The sequence below is a fragment of the Miscanthus floridulus genome, chromosome 8 (assembly GCF_019320115.1).
Source record: "Miscanthus floridulus cultivar M001 chromosome 8, ASM1932011v1, whole genome shotgun sequence".
Lineage (NCBI taxonomy): Eukaryota > Viridiplantae > Streptophyta > Magnoliopsida > Poales > Poaceae > Miscanthus > Miscanthus floridulus.
The window spans coordinates 183,306,362-183,328,487 of NC_089587.1; the positions used below are offsets into that span (position 1 = coordinate 183,306,362).

Below are 22,126 nucleotides of genomic sequence, written 5' to 3' on the forward strand. Positions count from 1 at the left end.
CGTTGCAACGCATGAGCCTATTTGCTAGTAAATATTAATACCCCAATAAATTTCTTGAGCAGCAAAACTAAATCTTGATTTTGCTTTAAGTTTTTTTAGCGTTTATTTTTAATCACTTGCAGATAATCCGGGTGGGCAGGATACACCTCTATATACTTATTTTTTTAGCGTTAAGAAACAACGGCGGACCTGCTGTATGTGTGTAATCTCAATATGCAGTTATGCATCCTTAATACTTTTTTTTGCGCATAATGCATCCTTAATACTTAGCGTTAAGAAGCAACGGCGGACATGCTGTATGTGTAATCTCAACATGCAATTATGTAATAAGTTGGAAAAAAATAGCACATGATATCTCCAATTACTTCCCAAAAATGAGTGACGCGAAGAATCATCATATCGCCAATCTAGATCCTCGATCCGTTGAACCTGCAGCCCTGGGCTGGGCAGTGCAGATCGGAGGTATGCCATCGGATGAACGACACCCGAGCGCCACCGTATCCCGGCTGGTGGATCGCTGGATCTCATCCCCTTGCCGAGGATTAGCTTCTTGTTTAGCTTCTCCTCTAAGGTTTAGTCCCTATCACATCGTATATTTGAACACATATATAAAGTATTAAATATAGACTAAAAAATAATTAATTGCACAGATTGTGACTATATTAGAAGACGAATTTTTTTAAACCTAATTAGTTCATGATTTGATAATACGGAGCTACAATAAGCATGTGCTGATGATAGATTAATTAGGTTTAATAAATTTATTTCGCAGATTATTGATGACTTATGTAATTTATATTATTATTATTATTATTCAAACACTTCTACATGACACGCCACGTGACAGACATCCTAGACTTTAGCCGGTGCCCGGTGGTGACATCGCACGCTTACCCGGCTGTACTGTACTACTCCTACCCCCTCTCCCCAATCGTCCACTGATCCGCTGGCCGAGTTCGATCGATGCTGTGACCCCGACGCGATCGCGATGTGACCAACGGTCCAACGCCGCGAAGCAACGCAAGTCGCGAGTCGCAACGTGACGCGCGAGGCAGGCCAGGCACCGAGCGGCAACCGGCAACTTGCCAAAGCGCGCACCCGCCCGTTCGCTTCCAATAAAAGGCGGCTGCCGCGCTGGCCACGCCTGGCAGGCGCGGGCGCGGCCGGGCAGAAGCTTCCGCATCCGCAGTCCCCAGGCCCGCACCCGCGGTCGCTGACCGGCGACCGCATCGCCGAGCCAGTCAGTCGCCTAGGCGAGGACGAGACAGACGACCCCGCACCCGTTTCCAGCGCGGCGCACAAAACGGCCAGTTCCGCCGTCGCGTGCTGCATCGGGGGCCAGGGCCAAGTAAGTGGGTGGTGGGGACAGAAATATCCTCCTGCCTGCTGCTCCTCGTCCTCGGCCTCGGCGTGCTCGCAGGCGGGCGGGCGGGCGGGCGGAGCAGGCGGTAGAGGCGAGGAGGCGGATCGGGGAGCGGAGATCCCGGCGGCCGGAGGGATGGCGAAGGGCGGCGGGGAGAGGGGCGCGCTGCTGCCGGTCTCGGCGGACGTTGGGAAGGGCAACGGCGGAGGGGGAGGCGGCGACGACGCCGTGCTGTTCAAGGGCTCCGCCATGACCCGCCGCGGCGCCGCCGCCGCGCTCTCCTACATGGCATGCTCCGGTACGCGCTACGCCCGATCGGCTCCCTCCCTCCCGGGCGGGCGGCTTGGTTTGCTTGTTTCTGCAGCGGTCGCGCCGCCGCGTGGACTGCTCGCGGTTCGGGATCGGGTGGGTTGTTTCGTTCGTCGCGTTCAGGGAATTTGGGGACGCGAGAGCACCTGCATCACGTGTTTGACTTGTTGCTTGTGCTAGTCGTCACGTTTTCTGTTGAATTCAGCTACGTGATTTTGGAGTTCGTGCAGGATGGTTGACTCGTGCTTTTGGTCTTTCGGCTTTTGCCAACACCACCGAGCTTTTGGGAAGAGAGACCATTTTCGTAGTTCTGTTGCCTATGGGTTATACGCAACGTACAAAGTACATACTTCATACATGTTTATGAAATTCTATATGTAAGTAGGAACTGGCTATTTCATACAGATAACTGAATTTTCCATCATGACGAATCTGTGACATACTGTCCTAGTGTTAGCTGAATTCTGGTCGTTACAAATGGGGCTACTGTGCTGCCTTATCTGCCTTTGGAGTTTGCAGTGGACCTATGCTTATTGCTCGGGCACACTTGTAGGGGAACATGACCACAGAACCCTGTTGGAATAGGATTTAGAAAGCAATACGCCATTTAATAACAAAGTAAGGTTTCTAGGAGGCATATGTATGAATTTGGATCAGACACAGGGCCTGTCAGGAAGAGTGATGGTTCCCTGTTATCTCATGTACTATATATTGTTTGGTGCTGATGATAGGATGTAAATTGCTTCAATTCCCTGTTTGGATGATGGTTCAATTGGATAAGAATAACCATTTAATAGAATAGATACATCATTGTCCTCATCTAATTATCTGGCTAGCTAGCCTTTTGAACTGAAACCTGCCCATTTATCATTAGTTGCATGACAAAATTGGAACAAAGGAAGGTGGTCCTACTGAGGAAAATCAGCAAACCATTTTCACTTTAGGGGGAAAAATTGGTGTGGAAGATTTGAGTCATTGTTAAGTGATGAATGAGGTTTGGATTGCACAGTTAAACTCATCTTCCATTTATATGTGCTTACTGGAGGTTGGAGAACTGTGAACGGGTTACCGTAGTTGGACTGGTTATGTTGGACTTACTAATGATACCCCCGTTTTGCATTCATGACTAAAATTGCACTGGAACTCACTTGTGTTCTGCTGATAATACCAGTTGAAGGAGTTCTGCACAATGCATGGTAGTCAGTTTTACTTGAATCGTTTCACCTTAATTTTGGTTTATCTCTGTTGCTTCTTTTAAATATTTAGATAGATCGTGTATTTGCATCAACCATCTGGTTGAGCAAGGAAAAATAATTATAAAAAAGGTTTCTTGATCATTGTTTTGTTTGTTCTGTATTCTCCTTAACATGTGCAGTGTGCCAATGCAATATTTAGTTATGTTGTCTCCACATGTTATACTTGTGTGCCTCAAATTATTGTACACACTGTTAATCTGCTACTAGTTTATACCCATACATTCATTTGAGTTCCTTGATGATTCACTCTGTGATGCCATCTTTTTTAGCTCTAGAAGCATGGTAACCAAATAACCAATGTCCACAGGGATATGATGTGTTATTGTTTTGTTTTCCATTTTCAGAACCCATTTGTTGTCCTAATTTTGATACTTTTCAATTTGCAGTGTTGCTAGTGATGTTTAACAAAGCAGCTCTGTCTTCGTATAGTTTCCCTTGTGCAAATGTCATCACGCTCCTTCAGGTACTGGATGTGTTCTGGGAAAATCTGTGGCGTGCATGGTTCATGCACTTTTCTGGATGGAGTACGTGAAAGTTACATGTCTGTGTTCCATCGAATTCTTAGCAAACAATTTCTTTCAAGTTTTCAGTGTTGTATGGGTCTATGTGATTAGTCTAGTCCAGGGTTCAGTTTCCACTGGTAACTGTTTTTCCCATTGGATACCAGGAGAACAAATCCTGTCCAGGAAATTCTAAATTTAAAATGTAAGTGCAAATTTTTAATTTGAACTGATTAACAGTAATCTGTTGAGGACTTTGGTGGGATCCTCATTTATAGTGGTAAATTGGAGGAGCTGGTAAAATTCAAGCCCAACATCTACATTTTCAAATATCAACAAATACTTGGGGGTGACCGTACATATTTTTGTAATCAATTTGTTATTGAAAATATTTAATTTTGTCCCATGGTATAGTTCCAAATATCAACAAATACTGCCTTTAATCTTATTTCAATAATGTTCCAAGTCTTGCTTGAAGTGCCGCAAATACTTCACTTTTTATCATCCCTGGGAAATAGTGGATCCCAAATCTTTCGGTAGCTGTTGATGGAACATAGCTTTATAAAACCTTCCTTTGCCTTTGGATGTCTGTTGGCTAAACTTCTTGGTTTACATTTGTATTCTATCATTTATGTATTTCTCCTTTCTTTGTTAACACTTAACAAACATGTGCAGATGGTGTGCTCAACGTGCCTTCTTTATGTTCTGAGACGTTTAAAGATCATCTCCTTCACAAATAGTGATCCATCAGTGCCTTCTGATTCAATATTCTTTGTGCCATTTAGGATGTTGTTGCGCACCACACCTCTTTCCTTGGCTTATTTACTCTACATGGTATGCTGACTCCCTTACAAGATTAATGTGTTCAATAATTAGGCACATGCATTTCTGTTCATGTTGAATTCTCACTGGTATTTACTTTTCTTTTTTTTTTGGTAAAAAGCTAGCTTCGATGGAATCAGTCCGTGGAGTTAACGTCCCTATGTATACAACTCTACGGCGCACAACAGTCGTGTTTACAATGACAATGGAGTATTTCCTGGCAAAGCAGAAGCACACCCCACCTATAATAGGCAGGTAAATATATGGATATTTGTTCTGTTCGCTGTTTCTTATTATTACCAGTACACAGTTCTAAGAGTTTCGTTTCGTTTAATGCATTTATGCCCTAGGCAGTGTCAAACATAAGTATTTGAACAAATTATTGATTTTGTATAAGCCTTTGATTATATGATTATATTTGTTTCATCCAGTAGTAATAGGTTTCTGTACCTACTACTGTACCTGTACCCTTTTTCTTTGGATACAGCATTTGTTATGCTGAACATTTTCAAAACTTGGTACTGTTCTGAATCTATAATGTTCCACTATCTGGTTGTTAACCAAGCTTTTTATCAGTGTGGCTTTGATTGTATTTGGTGCATTTGTTGCTGGAGCTCGAGACTTGTCATTTGATGCTCGTGGGTATGCTATTGTCTTTGTGGCCAACATTACGACAGCTGTTTATCTTGCTACTATCAACCGTATAGGTAAAGCAGTTTCCTTTCCAACATATAATGTTCTTTGACCGTACAAATCCTTCTGACCAGATGTTCTTTTTCCTCCCCTAGGAAAATCTAGTGGCCTCAATAGCTTTGGCCTGATGTGGTGCAATGGTATTATTTTGATTGCCCTTTTTTCTTCTCAAACACTATTTGATTGCTCTTAACTTCAGATCAATCTTCTTATATCTTACCATCTTATAACCTGTCTAGCCTACCCCAACTTGCTTGGGACTGAAAGGCTATGTTGTTGTTGTTGTTGTTGTATCTTATAACCTGTCTGTCTGGATTTCAGGACTTGTCTGTGGACCTTCAGTACTGTTCTTGACATATATTCAGGGTGACCTAAAGAGGACCATGGAATTTCCCTACCTTTATTCCCCTGGGTTCATGGTAACACTAGATTCATGGTTAAGTTAATTTGTGCATGCTTTTGTCAGTTTTAGTAGGCATTTAAAGACTGTGAATGCACGTCACGAAATTCAAAAGCCATGAGTCATGTTAATTATCTTCATCCGTGTGCTTGTACTGTCAATTAGCCAGTTAGCCCTTGGACTCATGCTGCAGCTGGAAGTTTAGTTTGCAAGACATTGTTCTGTTTGTTTCACTATCTTTGAGATCCGGTCAAGTCTAGAAATTAGCTTGGATTGCACATGTTACTGAAGCACATGAGCACTACCTTGTGTGTAGTCACAGAGACTCACTCTCACCCAAGTCAAGTTTTGCTGGTGCTGATAATTTTGATAATACCACCCTCTAGTCCTTTAATATCATTTATCATGTTCTAATTTAGCAACAATTATCCATAATACTATTACGATGACCTATTGATAGTGCCTCCAGTTTGAAACCTCAAAATTCTTTCATTCAGTCCAATTACTAGTGTATAGTATAGCTGCTGTAGATGATCTTCAGGTCACTTTACATGATAATTTGTTTATTTTTCATACTAATTTAACACTCAAAACAGGTAGACAACAAAATAGTGAGTATGTCAAGTAGTATTCCATTATATCATGTAATGTCAATAAAGTTATGAATGTCACTAATAATGAAATTTCACTTGTAGGCTGTGCTGCTATTTTCGTGCATCTTAGCATTTCTACTGAACTACACTATCTTCTGGAACACAATCCTGAATTCTGCACTCACACAAACGATGTGTGGAAACTTGAAGGTACAGCTGCCATCCAGTTATTCCACTCAACCGTATAGGCCAACATACAAACCATTTTTGAGTAGTGATATTCATGTTACGCTGTTTCTGCAGGATTTCTTCACCGTTGGAATTGGTTGGGTGCTATTTGGTGGCCTTCCTTTTGATCTTGTAAGTTTTTGGGCTTGTTTCTTATGCGCCACTTATGTTTGTATAACCTCCCGTGAATACTGAACCCCAGTTTCGTATGCAGCTTAATGTTATCGGTCAGGGATTAGGGTTTCTGGGCTCTGGATTGTATGCCTACTGCAAGATCAAAGGAAAGTAGATGATGATGTCTAGTGGGATCGACTGGGAGTAGACGTTGGGTGTGACTTGGTGTTTCATTCAGGGGCCAGTGTGCTTAACAAAAGTACCGTTATTTATGCTGTTTGCTCCTACATATGGGAGAGAAATTTTGTAGGTTTCCTGTATGTATTAAACTAAAGCCCTCATGAACACTACAAAACTGACAAGGAAATAGAGTATACCGAATTTTTACTGTCGCTTTATGATCGTTTCTCTTTTAAACTCGAATAGACATGCAAAATACAATGAGTAACTTATGTGAAGGGCACATAGAAACTTGAATAACCGTGCAGAATATAATGAAGAACTTAGGTAAAAGGCACATGATACAAAACGATCTGATCGAAAATCAGTCTTTAGGCTCAAATGTGAAACATGCACCGGTCCAAAATTGATTACTGTACTTCCAGTCTTCAGGTTCAAATGTAAACATGTACCGTCCAAAATTGAAATGTTCATTCAGGCGTACTCCCTCTGTCCCAAAATAACTATAGTTCTCGCTTTCCGAGAAATAACTTTGATTAATTTTATCTAAAAAGATATTAATATTTATAATACACAATTGATATCATTAGATAGATCTTTGAATCTATTTTCATAATAAATTTATATGAAGATACAAATGATGTACGTATTTTCTACAAATCTAGTTAAACTTACGGCACGAAAACCTAAAACGACAGTTAATTTGGCACGGAGGGAGTAGTTCAAAAGTGCAAAATGGTGCATCACTCATTTTATGCATACCCGACACAAATCAACGATGCAACTAAACAAGCTAACTTCAAGAACCATGTCAAATACACTGAAGACAGGTTTTGGAATAACATAATTGCAGTCGTCTTTGTTGCAATGTACAAGCTACTTACTTCAAGATAGAAAAAGTGAGAATACATGCAATCACAGATATCACACTGTAATCTGTAATTCGTAAAACAAAACTTTCATAGCTTCAGAAAAGCTCAAAGGAGGTCATAACAAACTTATGCATCTAGAGCCTATATAAGCCGGCAGAACAAACAGTTCAAACAGAACTGAGATCTCTTGCGTGCTCCAAAGATGTAGCACATCTTTGCCCACTGTCTATCTCTACCACACCTCAAGCCATTTGAAAATTACTCGGTTGGCTTGTCCGGGTCATCTTCCTCAGGTTCTTCCTTGTCTGGATCATCCTCTTGTGGCTCCTCCTGAGGTGGTGGTTGTTCTTCCTCTTCCTCTTCTTCATCGTCATCTAGAGGATCATCAGCCGGTAATGGATGCGGTAATGGTGTCTTCATTGGGCTGAACTTAGGGAAGATATCAGGTCTCCTTCCAGGCTTTGGTCTCTCCCATTCCTAGCAACATTCAAACAACATTAGAAATTAATCTTGATGTCAATATATTGAAGCGAAAAGAAGTGTATGAAACATATCTAAATCACTATAGTCATGTTTTGTTGTGGACGCTTTCATTGGAAAGCAGTACACTAGGAAGAAGAAGAAGAAGAGGGCGCCAGCTCTAGTGGCTGATTCTGGGCCATAGTTATCTGTTAGGGGAGCTGCTGATACAAGTTTGGATCTGGAGAGTAAGAATAGGAGATTGGTTAGCAGGTTTGGTTAGCAGGTTTGCTAGTGTACAGCCGGCCATTAGGGGATATAACTAAGGGCCAGCTGATTGTGAGGGGTAAGTAGAAGCAGAGTACTGTTGATCAGAGCCTCCAAGAGAGGGCGATCTGGCTCTGCTGCTGCCATTGCTGCGGTTTAGCCATTGTTGAATAATCCCAGATCACCAATAAACCATCCAGTTCCCTAGCCCTATCATGTTTGAACAATATTTTGCTAGGCTGGACAGATCGTCCACACGACCACACCAACGGCTAGAATAATCATTGAAAAAGTTGCAACAGATCTGCAATCGCTAGTTCCCTACTTTGGTTATAAAAGAAAACCATTACCAAGAAATGCCTATCTTCATATATCACAACATGTAATACATACAGTCATGAAGCCATTTACATAGTCTGGCCTTAAAAAATTAAGGCAGTGAGTTCACCAAAAACAGGTCATGACTGCTCGTCACAGCATTCTATCACTTTGATAATGGAAGACTATTACAAAGAAAAGAATATATAGAAGCTACACATTCTGAAGGCACCACACTGCTCGGCTGCACTTACCAGGCTGCAGCTGCAGCTGCTGTTGCACAAATCTAAACTAAGATTAGTAGTGCATATATGCGGCCACAGCAGCTGCAGCTGCCAAATAGTGTACAGTCAGTATTTAGGAGCGAATATAAATTTGAAGCTCCAGATATCTATTAGCACAACAAGCTACTACCCCAGAAAGTCTATGGCAATAAAAGTTTATGTTTGGACAGATGAAATTATCACATTCATAATAAATCAGTAAGCTTAAATAAAAATTATCATTTTCGCAGGGGTATCTTCGCCAGACATATACGAAATGGTAAAACCCTAAAAAATAGATGAAGGCCGAAACCACATCTGAAGCTAAAGCATAAGGAAGTAGTCCACACCACAACCTATGTATCTTTTCTACCGCTTTTGTCTACCCCGATCCCTAAACCGGTGCTTGGTCAGCTTAACTGACCCAAAAATTAAGCCTCCAATCTCACCAGGACAAGCTGTTAAAATTAAATGAACTGAAGGTAAGTTGAAGAGCTAAGAGAATTACGATGGGGAAATCCAGGGGCGACCGCTTGGTAATCTTCTCCTCGTCGGGCGCCGCGCAGACCACGAGCGCGTCCCACCTGCGCCGCCTACCAGCGGGAACCGGCACACGCGCGAGGTCGAAGGAAGCCGACGCGGAGACGCCGAGGGCGCCCGGCGCAGCCGCCACCGGCGGGGCGGCGGCCGGAGCCGAGAGGCACCACGGGGACGCCATGCGCGAGGAGGGAGCTCAAGGGCCCTCGGTTCGCCGCCTGGGCTGCTGGCTGGCTGGAGGAGTCGGGTTGGAATTTGGGTTCCGTCTCCGTGGGGCTTGGTGGAGTAGCGGCGGCTTGTGAACCACCGGCGGCGGCGGCTGTCTCTAGAGAGTGGAGACCGCCTTCGGTTCTGCCTGCGGGGCGATAAGAGTCGACTTCGACTCTTCGAGTCGGCAACACTCGCAGCACTCACGTACGCGCTGCGTGTCCGGCCGGCCAGCGACTGCACGGGCGCTTATTCCAGCCCACCGAGAGTAGGACCCAGACCGACAAATGAATTAGGCCCATTCCCATGTATTGGGCCCTTTTTGGTGGACCGGAGTGAACCAGCAACTAATTCGGCCCGAGTCGTCTCCGTTCGAGAGACCCGTGGGCCGTGGCGAATTGCGGAGCCGCCAAAAAAAAATCATAACGTCCGCGTGTGCAACGTGTGCATGCAGCAGCATCTAGCGAAGAAACGCGAGTGTGTGCACGCACGCACGGACGTTTCCAAGTGCCGAACACACGCAGTCTACGGACGGGACGGGACGAGCTGCATGCATATGCGCCTAGCAGCAGAGATTGTTGAAAACTGGTAGCAGCAGCTGCTGCGAGAGCAAGACGTACAGATGGCAGCAGAGGTAGTGGTCGTCCTTTCACCTTTTTGTCTCACCCCCTGGACGGAGCGCCCCGTATTTTTGACCGGCGATCGCAGGGGGGGATTTGTTTAACCCGTACGTACGCGCACACGGCGTAACCGAGGGGCGTTAAGCGTGTTCTTCGACAGCTTCCCAGATTAACCCCGCCCGTTCAACGGCATGTGTTTCACTTTTTCACCGCCCAGTAGTACATCAGGCAGGCAGCCTCTGCGTGGCTAGCGCCGCCCGCCCCGCCAGCCCGGCCGCCTGGACGCACCCCGGCCGGCTCCGCGCGCTTTGACGGTCAAAGCTCGCCTGGGCAGGAAGCACGGGAACCGAGCGCAGGACCGGTCCGGACGCCAATATTCTATCCCAGGATCAATACGCCGCTCGTGGCCGCCTGTACGTACTGATGCGCTACCTAGCTACCCTGCTGGGTGGAGGAGAAGGTGGTGGGTGGTGGCTCCGTGGCTGGCGCGCGCGGCCGAGGAGGATCCCATGCATAGTGCAGCGGTGCTGTGCATGGGGAAGCTACACGGCGCCTCACGTGCACCGTGGAAAACACCAACGGCTGCCTCTGCCTGTGTGGGATGCACTGGTACTGGCCCGCGCGCAGAGAATAACTAGGTGAAGGGCAGGGCGAGGACCGACATTTTCGGACGGGGCCAGGGCGCCAGGCCATGCGAGAGTCGCGGTAGCAGGGCAGGACTATAGCCAGCCTGCTGACATGCAAGTTGTTCTCCGTGCTGCATGTGGTGGAGATATATTTACAATGTGATCTCACTGGTGAGATCGATATATATATATATGTGGAAGCATGTTTGGCGCAGGTGTTGCGTGTAGGTGTAGAGACTGTTTTCACTCATGGGCTTGCGGAAAAGCGTGCTACCTAGTTGATGATCTGCATGCATGTGTAACATGTAGGACGACGGCAAATTGCATGTAAAATGCATACTCTCTGGCACAAATTGATGGCCATGCATATCTCGATGATGGCTGGATTATGTGATCTTAATAGATTACAAGCAGGTATGTATGTATATATACACTCATATGTATGTATCGTGAATCGTGATGCTACACATGCTTGTACACATGTGCTCGCGTTTGTTTCATCCTAACTCAAAGGCTTGTTATGGATGTTCAATTCAGTACGGAGTTCACCCTAGCTTAGCTAGCTAGCTACCAACCTACTACTCCACTGTAGTAGCCGACCTGTGCTACCTGATCGCCTTGACATGCATATTTCTTCTCCGCGTGTAATCTATCCCTGTCTGGTCCTGGGAAAACTGCACATGCATGGCCGGCTCCGCGCCGAGACGTTTAGGGCACTCCTCCGGTGCGTGCAGCAGCACTGTTACGGTACGATCCTCCTCCACCCCTAGTGTGCCCGGAAGACAAGGGTGTGTGTCCTCGTAGAGGGCACAGCTTGCAACCCCAGCGCCCCTACTCTATTCGGAGTCACCGTGACCTTTCTTTAAGCTCAACCTTTCTCGCGCTTTGGGGCTGGACGGGCGCTTCTCGATACGGAGAGAGAGAGGTGTGTGTGTGTGTAGGGGGAGAGAGAGAGAGAGAGAGGGCTCGCTCCCGACTGATGCGGAGAAGACCGTGGGTCTGGATCATTTGATTATGGTACCAAGGAATGATCAAGAAAAGATAACTGTAGAACGCATTAGAATATATATCTGTGACCAGAGAAGGCACGCAGAGAGTGAGCCTTCACACTAGCTATACATACTGACACTTGCAGTTTCTTTCAGTCTTGCATTTTCAGAATCAGCCTATTTGCTTGTTGATTTCAGCCAGTGCTTATCAGCGTGCTATGGTATAATATTTTCTCTCACAATAAACCAGCACCAGCCGAACTTATCAGCCCAGAAACCAATCAGTGAACATGCTCAATATAGCAAGTAGGAGTAGCTAGGTGATTTGACGTGTCTGCACTGGCGCAATTCGTCGAAAAGCTAATACTAAACCACCAAATCTTTGACAGCCTATTCGGCAGGCCGTAAACGATTGTATACGATCGTGGATTATAAGTTAGAATAATATTTTTCTCTCACACTAAACCAACCAGCAGAACAGGCTGTGAGTCTTTGTCTATCACTGCGCTCTGAAACAAAGCTGTTTATTTCTCGCAGGACAACTCTGGAACTGCTCTGCTCGAAGACGGCCTCTACTTCTCAAGAACATCAACGCTAGTACTAGCAGCTAGCAGTACAGTGAACGAACTCATCACTCACAAAAGTGATGAAGTGTTCGAGAACACGCATACGTACATACGAGAACATTCAGCTCAGCTACAGTGGCATTGGTTGGCTTCAGGCACGCCCGCTGCAAAAACCAGAAACTGATCTCCGAAATGCGGGGTTCAATTCGGTCAGTCGCGTCCAAGCAAGGTCATACATACCAGTAGTCCAATCCAGCGACTCACCTCGAAAGCACCAGCCCCCACCGAATATTATAGAGCGGGCAAGCCTAGGCTGCCGCCGCTGCCCGCGTAGCCTTGTGCCCTATTAGCGGCGGGCGGGTTGGAACTCGGAGGCGCACGCGCGGGCCGGCGGACGGCCGCGCATGCCGCGGCTCGCGACATGTCAGAGATCGATCGGCTACTAGCTTCCGGCTTCCACAGGTGTGCGTGCGGGGGGGCTGGTTTGACCGCGCCGCGGCGAGCGCGAGCCCTTCTTTTTTTCTTCTTTTTTTTTACGGGAATCTTTCGCTGGATTCGCCGTCGTTGGACGGGACGAACCGTCCGCACAGTACCTGCCGGTCGCGCGCGCATGCATGCACGCGTCGGCGCGGCGCACCGCGCACACGGTTGGCGCGTGCACACACCTATCGCATGCTGCTGCTGCTGCTTCCGATTGATTGAGATCCAAGGAAATGCTGGGCGCGTTTTTAAACTGCAGGCTGATCGGCTTCGTCCCCTGATCGATCTGATCCTCTGTTCTCTCTGTATGTTCCGATCGAGTCAGCTTTCTTTTCAGACTGTATGTAGCGGCGAAATGGATAAAGGATATGTATGGACCGTTAATTAATAATACCAAAGAGTAATGGTTTAACTTACAGTGCTAGATGTGAAAGCTCCCTTGGTATGAACATCTAGAGTTGGTAATGCATGCAGTTCAAGAGCCACGGGGCAGGTTATAACCTTTCAGTTTGTAGCACGTACAGCAAATTGCTTGTCAGCAGGCTGGCTATAGTCCTGCCCTGCTAATTGGAGCTTGCTTGTGGTCAGCTGAAAAGCAAATTGTACTAAAATCAAAATAACCTCCATGTGCTCGAAAACTTTCATTAATTACATTTTTCTCCACTCTTGAGTGTACTAACATTTTTTTGTTAAAAAAACATTTGACAAGATCTTACGCCCTTTTTCCTTGAACTGTTTATCCTTCACTAAGAAGCATTAAACCGGGACTACTCTGTTCTTAACTTCTCTTATAAATACAGACCTTGTACAACACTTTCACCTCCTCTCAGGTGGCCAGGATATTTTTTCTGGCCCCTTCTTCCTGCCCTCTTCACATTGACCCAACATGTGTTGTGCTATCCCTGGTGGAAAGATATACCTCCTTCCACCTATCAGCTTCTCCTTACATCTCCTCTCGTCGTCACCAATGCTATCCCCGCTCTGATCACAAGCAAAACAAACCCTCACTGTTCTATCACACCACCACCACACCCTTCTTAGATGGCTTCCGCGAACAACTGGCTGGGCTTCTCGCTATCGGGCCAGGATAACCCGCAGCCTAATCATCAGGATAGCTCGCCTGCCACCGCTGGTATCGACATCTCCGGCGCCAGCGACTTCTATGGCCTACCCACGCAGCAGGGCTCCGACGGGCATCTCGGCGTGCCGGGCCTGCGGGACGATCAAGCTTCTTATGGCATCATGGAGGCCTTCAACAGGGTTCCTCAAGAAACCCAAGGTGAGAAGCGGCGGAGGCCGCAACTAATAACAGTCTGTTTCGCCTGATCGATCGTCGATGATCTCTCTTGCTAGTTTTTGTATCGTATGGTGCACACTATTCCATGATTTCTTTTTCACGGTTTTTTTTCTTGATATTTGATGTGGGTGTTCCTGCTCGCAGATTGGAACATGAGGGGTTTGGACTACAACGGCGGTGGCTCGGAGCTCTCGATGCTTGTGGGGTCCAGCGGCGGGGGCGGGGGCGGGGGCAGCGGCAAGAGGGACTGTGGAAGACAGCGAGCCCAAGCTCGAAGATTTCCTCGGTGGCAACTCGTTCGTCTCCGAGCAAGATCAGTCCGGCGGTTACCTGTTCTCTGGAGTCCCGATGGCCAGCAGCACTAACAGCAACAGCGGGAGCAACACCATGGAGCTCTCCATGATCAAGACCTGGTTCCGGAACAACCAGGTGCCCCAGCCGCAACCGCCAGCAGCTCCGCATCACCCGCAGCCTGAGGAGATGAGCACCGACGCCAGCGCCAGCAGCTTTGGCTGCTCGGATTCGATGGGGAGGAACGGCACGGTGGCGGTTGCTGGGAGCTCCCAGAGCCTGGCGCTCTCGATGAGCACGGGTTCCCACCTGCCCATGGTCGTGGCCGGCGGCGGAGCCAGCGGAGCGGCCTCGGAGAGCACGTCGTCGGAGAACAAGCGAGCGAGCGGCGCCATGGATTCGCCTGGCAGCGCGGTAGAAGCCGTCCCGAGGAAGTCCATCGACACGTTCGGGCAAAGGACCTCTATATATAGAGGTGTAACAAGGTTAGAACTTGATAGTTTGTGTCTTCGATACATTTTGTTATTGTTCTTCATGGCCTTGTTCTAGTACTACTCTAGCAAAATTACATGGCCTTGTTGAGCGATCAATCCATCGAGAACATAAACTATCATCAGAGATCTATGCTAATGTGCAACCTTTGGAGATAATGTCCATGCTATTTTGCTTTTAATTTTCTTTAGTAGTTCATTTGATACTTAAAAGATAAGGTGACTAATTCTGTAGCATACCATTCGTTTACTAAGAAGTGGATGCAATATACTGATCTATTTTTCATATGTGCTGTGATGACGGCAACATATATATGCTACTGATCACTTAGATGATTGAGAACGGAGTATATATGCATGTACAATTCATATGACTAGTTGTGGAATGGTTAACATTTGAAATGGTACTCCTTGACTGCACTGTTATCGTTACTTTTATTCTATTTGCCAATGAACATCGAAAGATATATATATGCAAGCGTATTTATGCTTAGTTTTTAGATATTCAGCATATATATAGACTTTGTTGAGGGTGGTAATAACAAATGATTTTTTGAACGCACTATATATGCAGAATTTTGAGTTTTCTTGTTTGCTTATTAATTATACATGCTCTTGCTTTTGGTTGTGCAGACATAGATGGACAGGGAGGTATGAGGCTCATCTGTGGGATAATAGTTGTAGAAGAGAAGGGCAGAGTCGCAAGGGTAGGCAAGGTAATGAAATATTTATCCATAATAATCACTTATATCCTCATAGAGAAGACATATATATGTAAGCTTGAGCTACTGATAAAGCATTTTGTCTTTTGTTTCCGTCAACACTGTGGCTTCACACACTGCCTACCGGAATGACACCAACAATGTGCAGTTTACCTTGGTATGTATGCATTCACCTTAGCTCCTGCCCTTGCATTTTCATTGTATAGATCTTCCCATTTTGACGATCATTTTGCCTTGTCATTGTAGGTGGCTATGACAAGGAAGACAAGGCAGCAAGGGCTTATGATTTGGCAGCTCTCAAGTATTGGGGCACTACTACAACAACAAATTTCCCTGTACGCAAAGTTCTATATTATGATTTTTTCTCTGAATGCTTATAACAAAAGCATTTTGATTTGTTTTTTAAATATTATATTTGTTCTTGATTGCATTTTTTGCCAAAATTTTATTGTTGCAGATAAGCAACTACGAAAAGGAGCTAGAGGAAATGAAACATATGACTAGGCAGGAGTACATTGCATACCTAAGAAGGTAGTATTTTGATGCTTGTATCATTCTCAATGTTTCATTTCCATAGATGATTTGGCTAACAGTAATATGATCCTATACATTCAGAAATAGCAGTGGATTTTCTCGTGGGGCATCAAAATATCGTGGAGTAACTAGGTAATTAAACTTCACAAGTAGTAGGCAATATATGATTTGCGTGCATACAATCAAAATTCTCCATGTTTTTATTTCACATTATCATTAGATGCCTGCTGTGGGAAAAGCATAATTACAAGAGATTTGTGAAACTTGTTTTTATTTTATTTTTTTATTATTGAAATCAATGTTGTTTATCGAGCAGACATCATCAGCATGGGAGATGGCAAGCAAGGATAGGGAGAGTTGCAGGAAACAAGGATCTCTACTTGGGCACATTCAGTAAGCTAGCTGCCTTCTTTTCTTGTTTATTTGTTTGTTTTGAGAACTCAGTGAAGCGCTAGCACCTATTAAGTGAGTAATGCGACTCATCAAAGCCAAATTGCTCGGTTAATGGAGATCCTTAAGCTAGTTAATGACTACTCATAGTGTTATATATGTCCCCAAGATCTAAGTACGTCATCTCGCTCTGTACTTTTTTAGTCAAATTTCTTGAAATCTTCGTCTCGTAGAACTGAAGATTAGATATTCTATATGTTGCCCTATGGGAGCATAAAATAGTGATCACAGCATTAACTATGTCCCAAATGTACCTTTCCAAGTTTTTGTCTCAAAGTTGTCCGAGAAAACCGGGGCATGGGGTCAAAGGGTCGAGCAGAAAACCCTAGTGCTTTGAATCACACAGTTTGCACCCTGCATGCATGCACGCAATATGCAAAATATAGCTACGCCTACGATACGATCGACCTAACCTGCATTGGGAAACAACCCCAATCATGCACCCTACTACAGCTAATCGTCGTGCACATTCCTTTCCCTCGTACGTAGGCACCGAGGAGGAGGCGGCGGAGGCCTACGACATCGCCGCGATCAAGTTCCGCGGTCCTCAACGCCGTCACCAACTTCGACATGAGCCGCTACGACGTCAAGAGCATCCTCGAGAGCAGCACGCTGCCTGTCGGCGGCGCGGCCAGGCGCCTCAAGGACGCCATGGACCACGTGGAGGCCGGCGCCACCATCTGGCGCGCCGACATGGACGGCGGCGTGATCTCCCAGCTGGCCGAGGCCGGGATGGGCGGCTACGCCACGTACGGCCACCACGGCTGGCCGACCATCGCGTTCCAGCAGCCGTCGCCGCTCTCCGTCTACCCGTACGGCCAGCCGCCGTCCCGCGGGTGGTGCAAGCCCGAGCAGGACGCAGCCGTCGCCGCCGCCGCGCACAGCCTGCAGGACCTCCAGCAGCTGCACCTCGGCAGCGCGGCCCACAACTTCTTCCAGGCGTCGTCGAGCTCGGCAGTCTACAACAGCGGCGGCGCCACCAGCGGCGGGTACCAGGGCCTCGGTGGCGGCAGCTCCTTCCTCATGCCGTCGAGCACTGTCGTGGCGGCCGACCAGCAGGGGCACAGCAGCACTGGCCAACAACCAGGGGAGCACGTGCAGCTACGGGGACGATCACCAGGAGGGGAAGCTCATCGGGTACGACGCCATGGTGGCGGCGACAGCAGCAGCCGGCGGGGACCCGTACGCTGCGGCGAGGAGCGGGTACCAGTTCTCGCAGGGCTCGGGATCCACGGTGAGCATCGCGAAGGCGAACGGGTACTCTAACAACTGGAGCTCTCCTTTCAACGGCATGGGGTGACCGGTGACGGTACGGTCGACGAAGAAGAGGGCAGAAGGTAGTGGCTAGTGATAGGGGATTAGCTAGCTAGAAGATCCAAGTCTAGGTTAGAGTTATTTGGTTATTGTTGTCATGTTTCGACGTGCTCAGGTTCTGGTTCGATTCTGCAGAATTAACCCGTGCATGCACGTAAGGCGTGCTGCCTTTCTGGAAGCTGGTAATGGCAGGTCAGGGTAAGTAAAGTTAGTGTTGTAAGTTATCCTGACGTGCTGTTAGTTTTGGGTAGTTTCAGAAGGTCCAGTCAATCTCTTCGGAGGACTCAATCATCATCGTGCACTCGTGCATTGAGAATAACTTATCATATTTCTTTTTCTGATCACAGTTACTTTTGGTTCTTTTGGTCGTACTACTGTGTTCGTCTGTAGTTATATCGATGATCTTTTCGCATGTTAATTATTATGATATCAACTCAGTAGCCAGTACTGTTGCGCTGCTAATTAGCTAGCACATGTTTTTTTTTTCTTGAATGCACAAAAGGTTTGTACATCTTTATATTAAGGTCGAGAAATATAAATTAAGGCCAAGGTTTGGTGGAAACATCTTGCGTTCCGCTTCTTCCATAACTTTAAAGCCACGAGCGTGAGGAGTGAGTTGGCTCCCTTGCATTTGTCGCCGCTCCATCGCTGCCTCCAGAAGATCCACCATGCTAGAATGGAAAGCCCACCGATCTGTGAGGCGTCGACACCGAGGGCGGATAGGATGTTCCACCATACTTTCCCGGAGAAGAAGCACGACGCAATGATGTGGTCGATGGACTCCGGCTTCTGGTTGCATAGAAAGCAGTGATCCGGAGCGTCTAGCCGGTGCCATTGCCTCTTGTCCGGCGTCCAATGGTGACCGAGAAAAGAGAAGCAAGATAACCGAGTGCTAAGAAGCATTACTAGCTATATAGCTAGAATCTATAATAAGGAACGACTGAAGCAAAGTCAAGGGACAGAGAACATAAAATCAACCGGGCCAACCTATGAGCAATAACGTGTCTGGAGTAGCTCATCTGTCGCCACTCGACGCACGTACGACGACATTTCCATGAAGGAAGCTCAACTTCTACTAAACTTGCCATAGCCGCATGCATGCCGCCGCGAGAGGAGGCATTGCAGCCACCTCTGTCGCACCTATGCACGGGTCGTACTCGACAAAGAGGTCTTTTACACGATGACGTGCTACATTGATGATGAATCGTAGGGCGGTTGGGCCTAATTGGACCAAGCGAGACACACTACTAAAAAAAACGTTTGTAGCAATGGGATAATTTTTTTATAGGAGCGGCTGGTGATGGAGCCGCCTTACAGTGAATGTGCTCGGGACCTACGAGACTAGCTGCCTCTATAAATGGAACAGTAGGGGCAGCTGGTGATACGAGCCGCCCCTACAAATGGGTCGATTTGTAGGGGCGGCTCACTCACCAGCCGCCCCTACAAATGGCCCACCTATGTGTGTGAAACTATATATTTATGTATGTGTGTGAGACTATGTATTTATGTATATGTGTCAGACTATATATTTATGTATGTTTGTAAGACTTCGATTGACAAAGTTTGAGCAATTCAAATTTTCAAATTTAAAAAAATGACAAGTTCTAACAAGATTTTGAAATACCAAATGATTTCAGCTGAAAAGGTGATGAATACCAAAGATGTATAACTCATCAAGATCTACAATTTTTATTTTGGTTATTTCTTCATCTGACAAAGTGACAGTAAGCATTGTTCACAAATCAACATGTCTCTCATATAGTTCATGAAACTATGAGTGATATATGAATTTGTGAATAATATTTACTAATACTTTGTCAAATGAATAAGTGACCAAAATAAAAGTCATAGATAGTGATGAGTTCAACAACTTTTATGTTCACAACTTTTGTACTTGAAATCATTTAAGGTTTCAAAATCTTATTTGAAGTTGATATTTATTGAAATTCAAAATTTAAACTGTCCAAATTTGATCAAATGAAAAGATGACTAAAATAAAACTTATAGATAGTGATGTGTTCAACAACTTTTATGTTCATGACTTTCTTATTTGAAATAATTTAAGGTTTCAAAATCTTATTTGAAGTTGCCATTTATTGAAATTCAAAATTTGAACTTTTCAAATTTTATCAAATAAAAAGATGACCAAAATATAAGTTGTACATCTTGATGAGTTCTACAACTTTGATGTTTACAAAAATTTCATTTAAGGTCATTTAGAGGAGATGAAATTGTTTTAGTTGGTTTAAATTTTAAATTTTCAATTTTTAAAATATTCTTTTTGTAAAGAACAAAATATATAATTATATATGTATATATATATATCATGAAATTGTTTATATATATTTTTATTTATACATATATAGATTAATTAAAAAGTATTATATAAATTTACATTGTGTTCTTTATATATAAATTACAAAATTATTAATTAAAATAAATTGAAAAATATTTATAGGGACGACTTACTCAGGAACTGCCCCTACAAATCGATTTGTAGGGGCGATCGGTGTTTTAAGCCGCCCCTACAAATCGCACCGACTATATATGCCGCCGCACGCCCAGGGCTGACATTTGGCTAAGTCCTGGGCGTGACTCTTTTCACCGACGCCGACAGGCTGCCAAATCTTCCCGCCGCCGCCTCCACCTTTCCACCGCGGACGCGCTCCGCAAAGCCGCCGCCTCGACGTTGGCGCCCGATCTCCTCACCCTCGGGCCGGAGCTCGACATCCCCAGGCCGCGACGGTGCCGCCCCATCTCCACGGCGGCTAGGGTTTGAGAGGCCAAGGCCGGCTGGCCCACCACCACCTCATCTCCGACCTCGACCTCCGACGCTGCGACCTCTGTCCCTCGGCTCTATCCTTGAGGTCTCTCGGCCAGCTACCGCGCCATTACAGCATCGCCGCCCCGGGTTCTTCCTCTGACCTGGAGAGCCGCCGCCGCCCGTCTCTGTCCTCGACGTCCCTCGCTAAGGCCTTCGTCCCTTGGGCCGGTCTTCTCCAGGTACGCCAATCCCCTTCTCGAGCTCCGGATATTGACCCAACTGAAGTCTGTGTGCACTACTACTACCCTAGATCACGATAATACTACCGATTCAAAACACCTCATCACTGCCGGATTTTGAACCGGCACAACCATATCGGCAGTGATGAGGGTTAGCTATCACTGTCGGTTCCTACAAACCGACAGTGTTCTTCAACTTCACCGCCGGTTCTTTACTAAAACCGGCAGAATTCAGGTCCACCAACACTACCGGTTCATGAGACCTCTGGCAGTGTAACCGCGAACATCACTGTCGGTTTATGATTCAACTGGCAGTATTATCGTAAGAATCACTGCCGGTTGTGACAAGAACCGACGGTGATAGCTACTCTAACGCTACCGGTTTGGTGCTCAAGCCGGCAGTGCCATCATGACCATCACTGGCGGTTTGTTGCTAACCGGCAGTGATAGTTATAACAGCACTGCCAGTTTGTTGCTAACCGACAGTGATGGTTACGACAACACTACTAGTTTGCTGCTAACCGGCAGTGATGTCCCGTTCGTATTTTATTGTTTTATAATTTATTTTAATTTATATTTTTTTTGTGGAATCGGGTTTTGCTTTATATACGCTACGTAGACGATAGGTCCATCAATATTAAACATTACAAATGTTACAGTTATATGTTCTTATGGAGATCTCGATCCCTCAAAATAAAAAAGAAATGTTCTCCGACTTTACGGATTGTGCAATGCTTCTCGGACTTCTTACAATAATCTAGCGAGCCATTCTGGGCCATACTGGTCCTTGAACTTCACGGTTTGTGCGATGGAAAATACTCCATCTTTTTCCAATACCTCGGCTAAGATGAATTTTGCCAGCTCCGATTGCAGTGCGACGATCTCCATGTCTAACAGCCTTTCATGGTTATATTTCTTGCGTTGTCGTTCAAAAAAATGATATCCAAAGAGGAATCACTAAATCATTTTGTTGAATTATTAACAGACATAAATGAAATGGAGATTATACACATCAACTTATCTGCTTCTTCCGATTTCTTGCCGATATAGCGAAGCATTGCCCATATTACATAAAACTCGCATTCATTGTTTCCCGCCGGCTGTTTTAGGTACGTCCCCTCAATTTCGACAACCTTGAATGGGACCTACGTCCCACCGATATGTCTTCTTCGAACACTGTGCAACATTAAAAGGAGAAACATTATAAAGCAGTATGTGTGATTACAAAATAATATGTTATTAGGATCGCTTACTAATTCAGCATATCCACCGGTGCATCCAGATGATGAAATGTTTTTTTCTTCGAGTCCCACACCTCGATCAGATTTTTAGCAAGATTGACACAAATGAAGACGAAATGGT

At 45.7% G+C, this 22,126-nt stretch overlaps 2 protein-coding genes and 1 pseudogene across 3 annotated transcripts; 2 read left to right on the plus strand and 1 right to left on the minus strand.

Moving 5' to 3' along the window:
* Window positions 1–1,174: 1,174 nt before the first annotated feature.
* LOC136474227 (UDP-N-acetylglucosamine transporter UGNT1-like) lies at window positions 1,175–6,674 on the plus strand. 2 transcript variants are annotated; one of them, XM_066471824.1, is made up of 10 exons: window positions 1,175–1,661; window positions 3,315–3,391; window positions 4,104–4,262; window positions 4,372–4,505; window positions 4,827–4,957; window positions 5,039–5,083; window positions 5,265–5,362; window positions 6,039–6,146; window positions 6,240–6,296; window positions 6,379–6,674. In XM_066471824.1, exons 1-10 carry the CDS (start codon window positions 1,499–1,501, stop codon window positions 6,451–6,453), a joined length of 1,047 nt encoding a protein of 348 aa, XP_066327921.1. In that variant the 5' UTR covers window positions 1,175–1,498; the 3' UTR covers window positions 6,454–6,674. The 2 variants fall into 2 exon arrangements, with proteins under 2 accessions (XP_066327921.1, XP_066327922.1); XM_066471825.1 differs by having other exon boundaries at window positions 1,524–1,661; window positions 3,315–3,452.
* A 613-nt stretch (window positions 6,675–7,287) lies between these two features.
* On the minus strand, window positions 7,288–9,545 carry LOC136474228 (uncharacterized). Its single transcript, XM_066471826.1, has 2 exons — window positions 9,146–9,545; window positions 7,288–7,807 (listed from the first exon to the last, which is right to left on the minus strand). Exons 1-2 carry the CDS (start codon window positions 9,353–9,355, stop codon window positions 7,589–7,591), a joined length of 429 nt encoding a protein of 142 aa, XP_066327923.1. The 5' UTR covers window positions 9,356–9,545; the 3' UTR covers window positions 7,288–7,588.
* A 4,099-nt stretch (window positions 9,546–13,644) lies between these two features.
* LOC136474229 (AP2-like ethylene-responsive transcription factor PLT1) lies at window positions 13,645–17,964 on the plus strand (annotated as a pseudogene).
* Window positions 17,965–22,126: the final 4,162 nt, after the last annotated feature.

What these genes read in the sequence shown, in the direction of transcription:
- LOC136474228 (XM_066471826.1), bottom strand. Translation starts at nt 9,355, where the DNA reads ATGGCGTCCCCGTGGTGCCTCTCGGCTCCGGCCGCCGCCCCGCCGGTG. An exon ending in CGCCCCTGGATTTCCCCATC is followed by an intron (nt 7,808 to 9,145) that starts GTAATTCTCTTA and finishes GAATGTTGCTAG; the next exon opens with GAATGGGAGAGACCAAAGCC.
- LOC136474227 (XM_066471824.1), top strand. Translation starts at nt 1,499, where the DNA reads ATGGCGAAGGGCGGCGGGGAGAGGGGCGCGCTGCTGCCGGTCTCGGCG. An exon ending in CTCCTACATGGCATGCTCCG is followed by an intron (nt 1,662 to 3,314) that starts GTACGCGCTACG and finishes TTCAATTTGCAG; the next exon opens with TGTTGCTAGTGATGTTTAAC. An exon ending in ACCCCACCTATAATAGGCAG is followed by an intron (nt 4,506 to 4,826) that starts GTAAATATATGG and finishes GCTTTTTATCAG; the next exon opens with TGTGGCTTTGATTGTATTTG.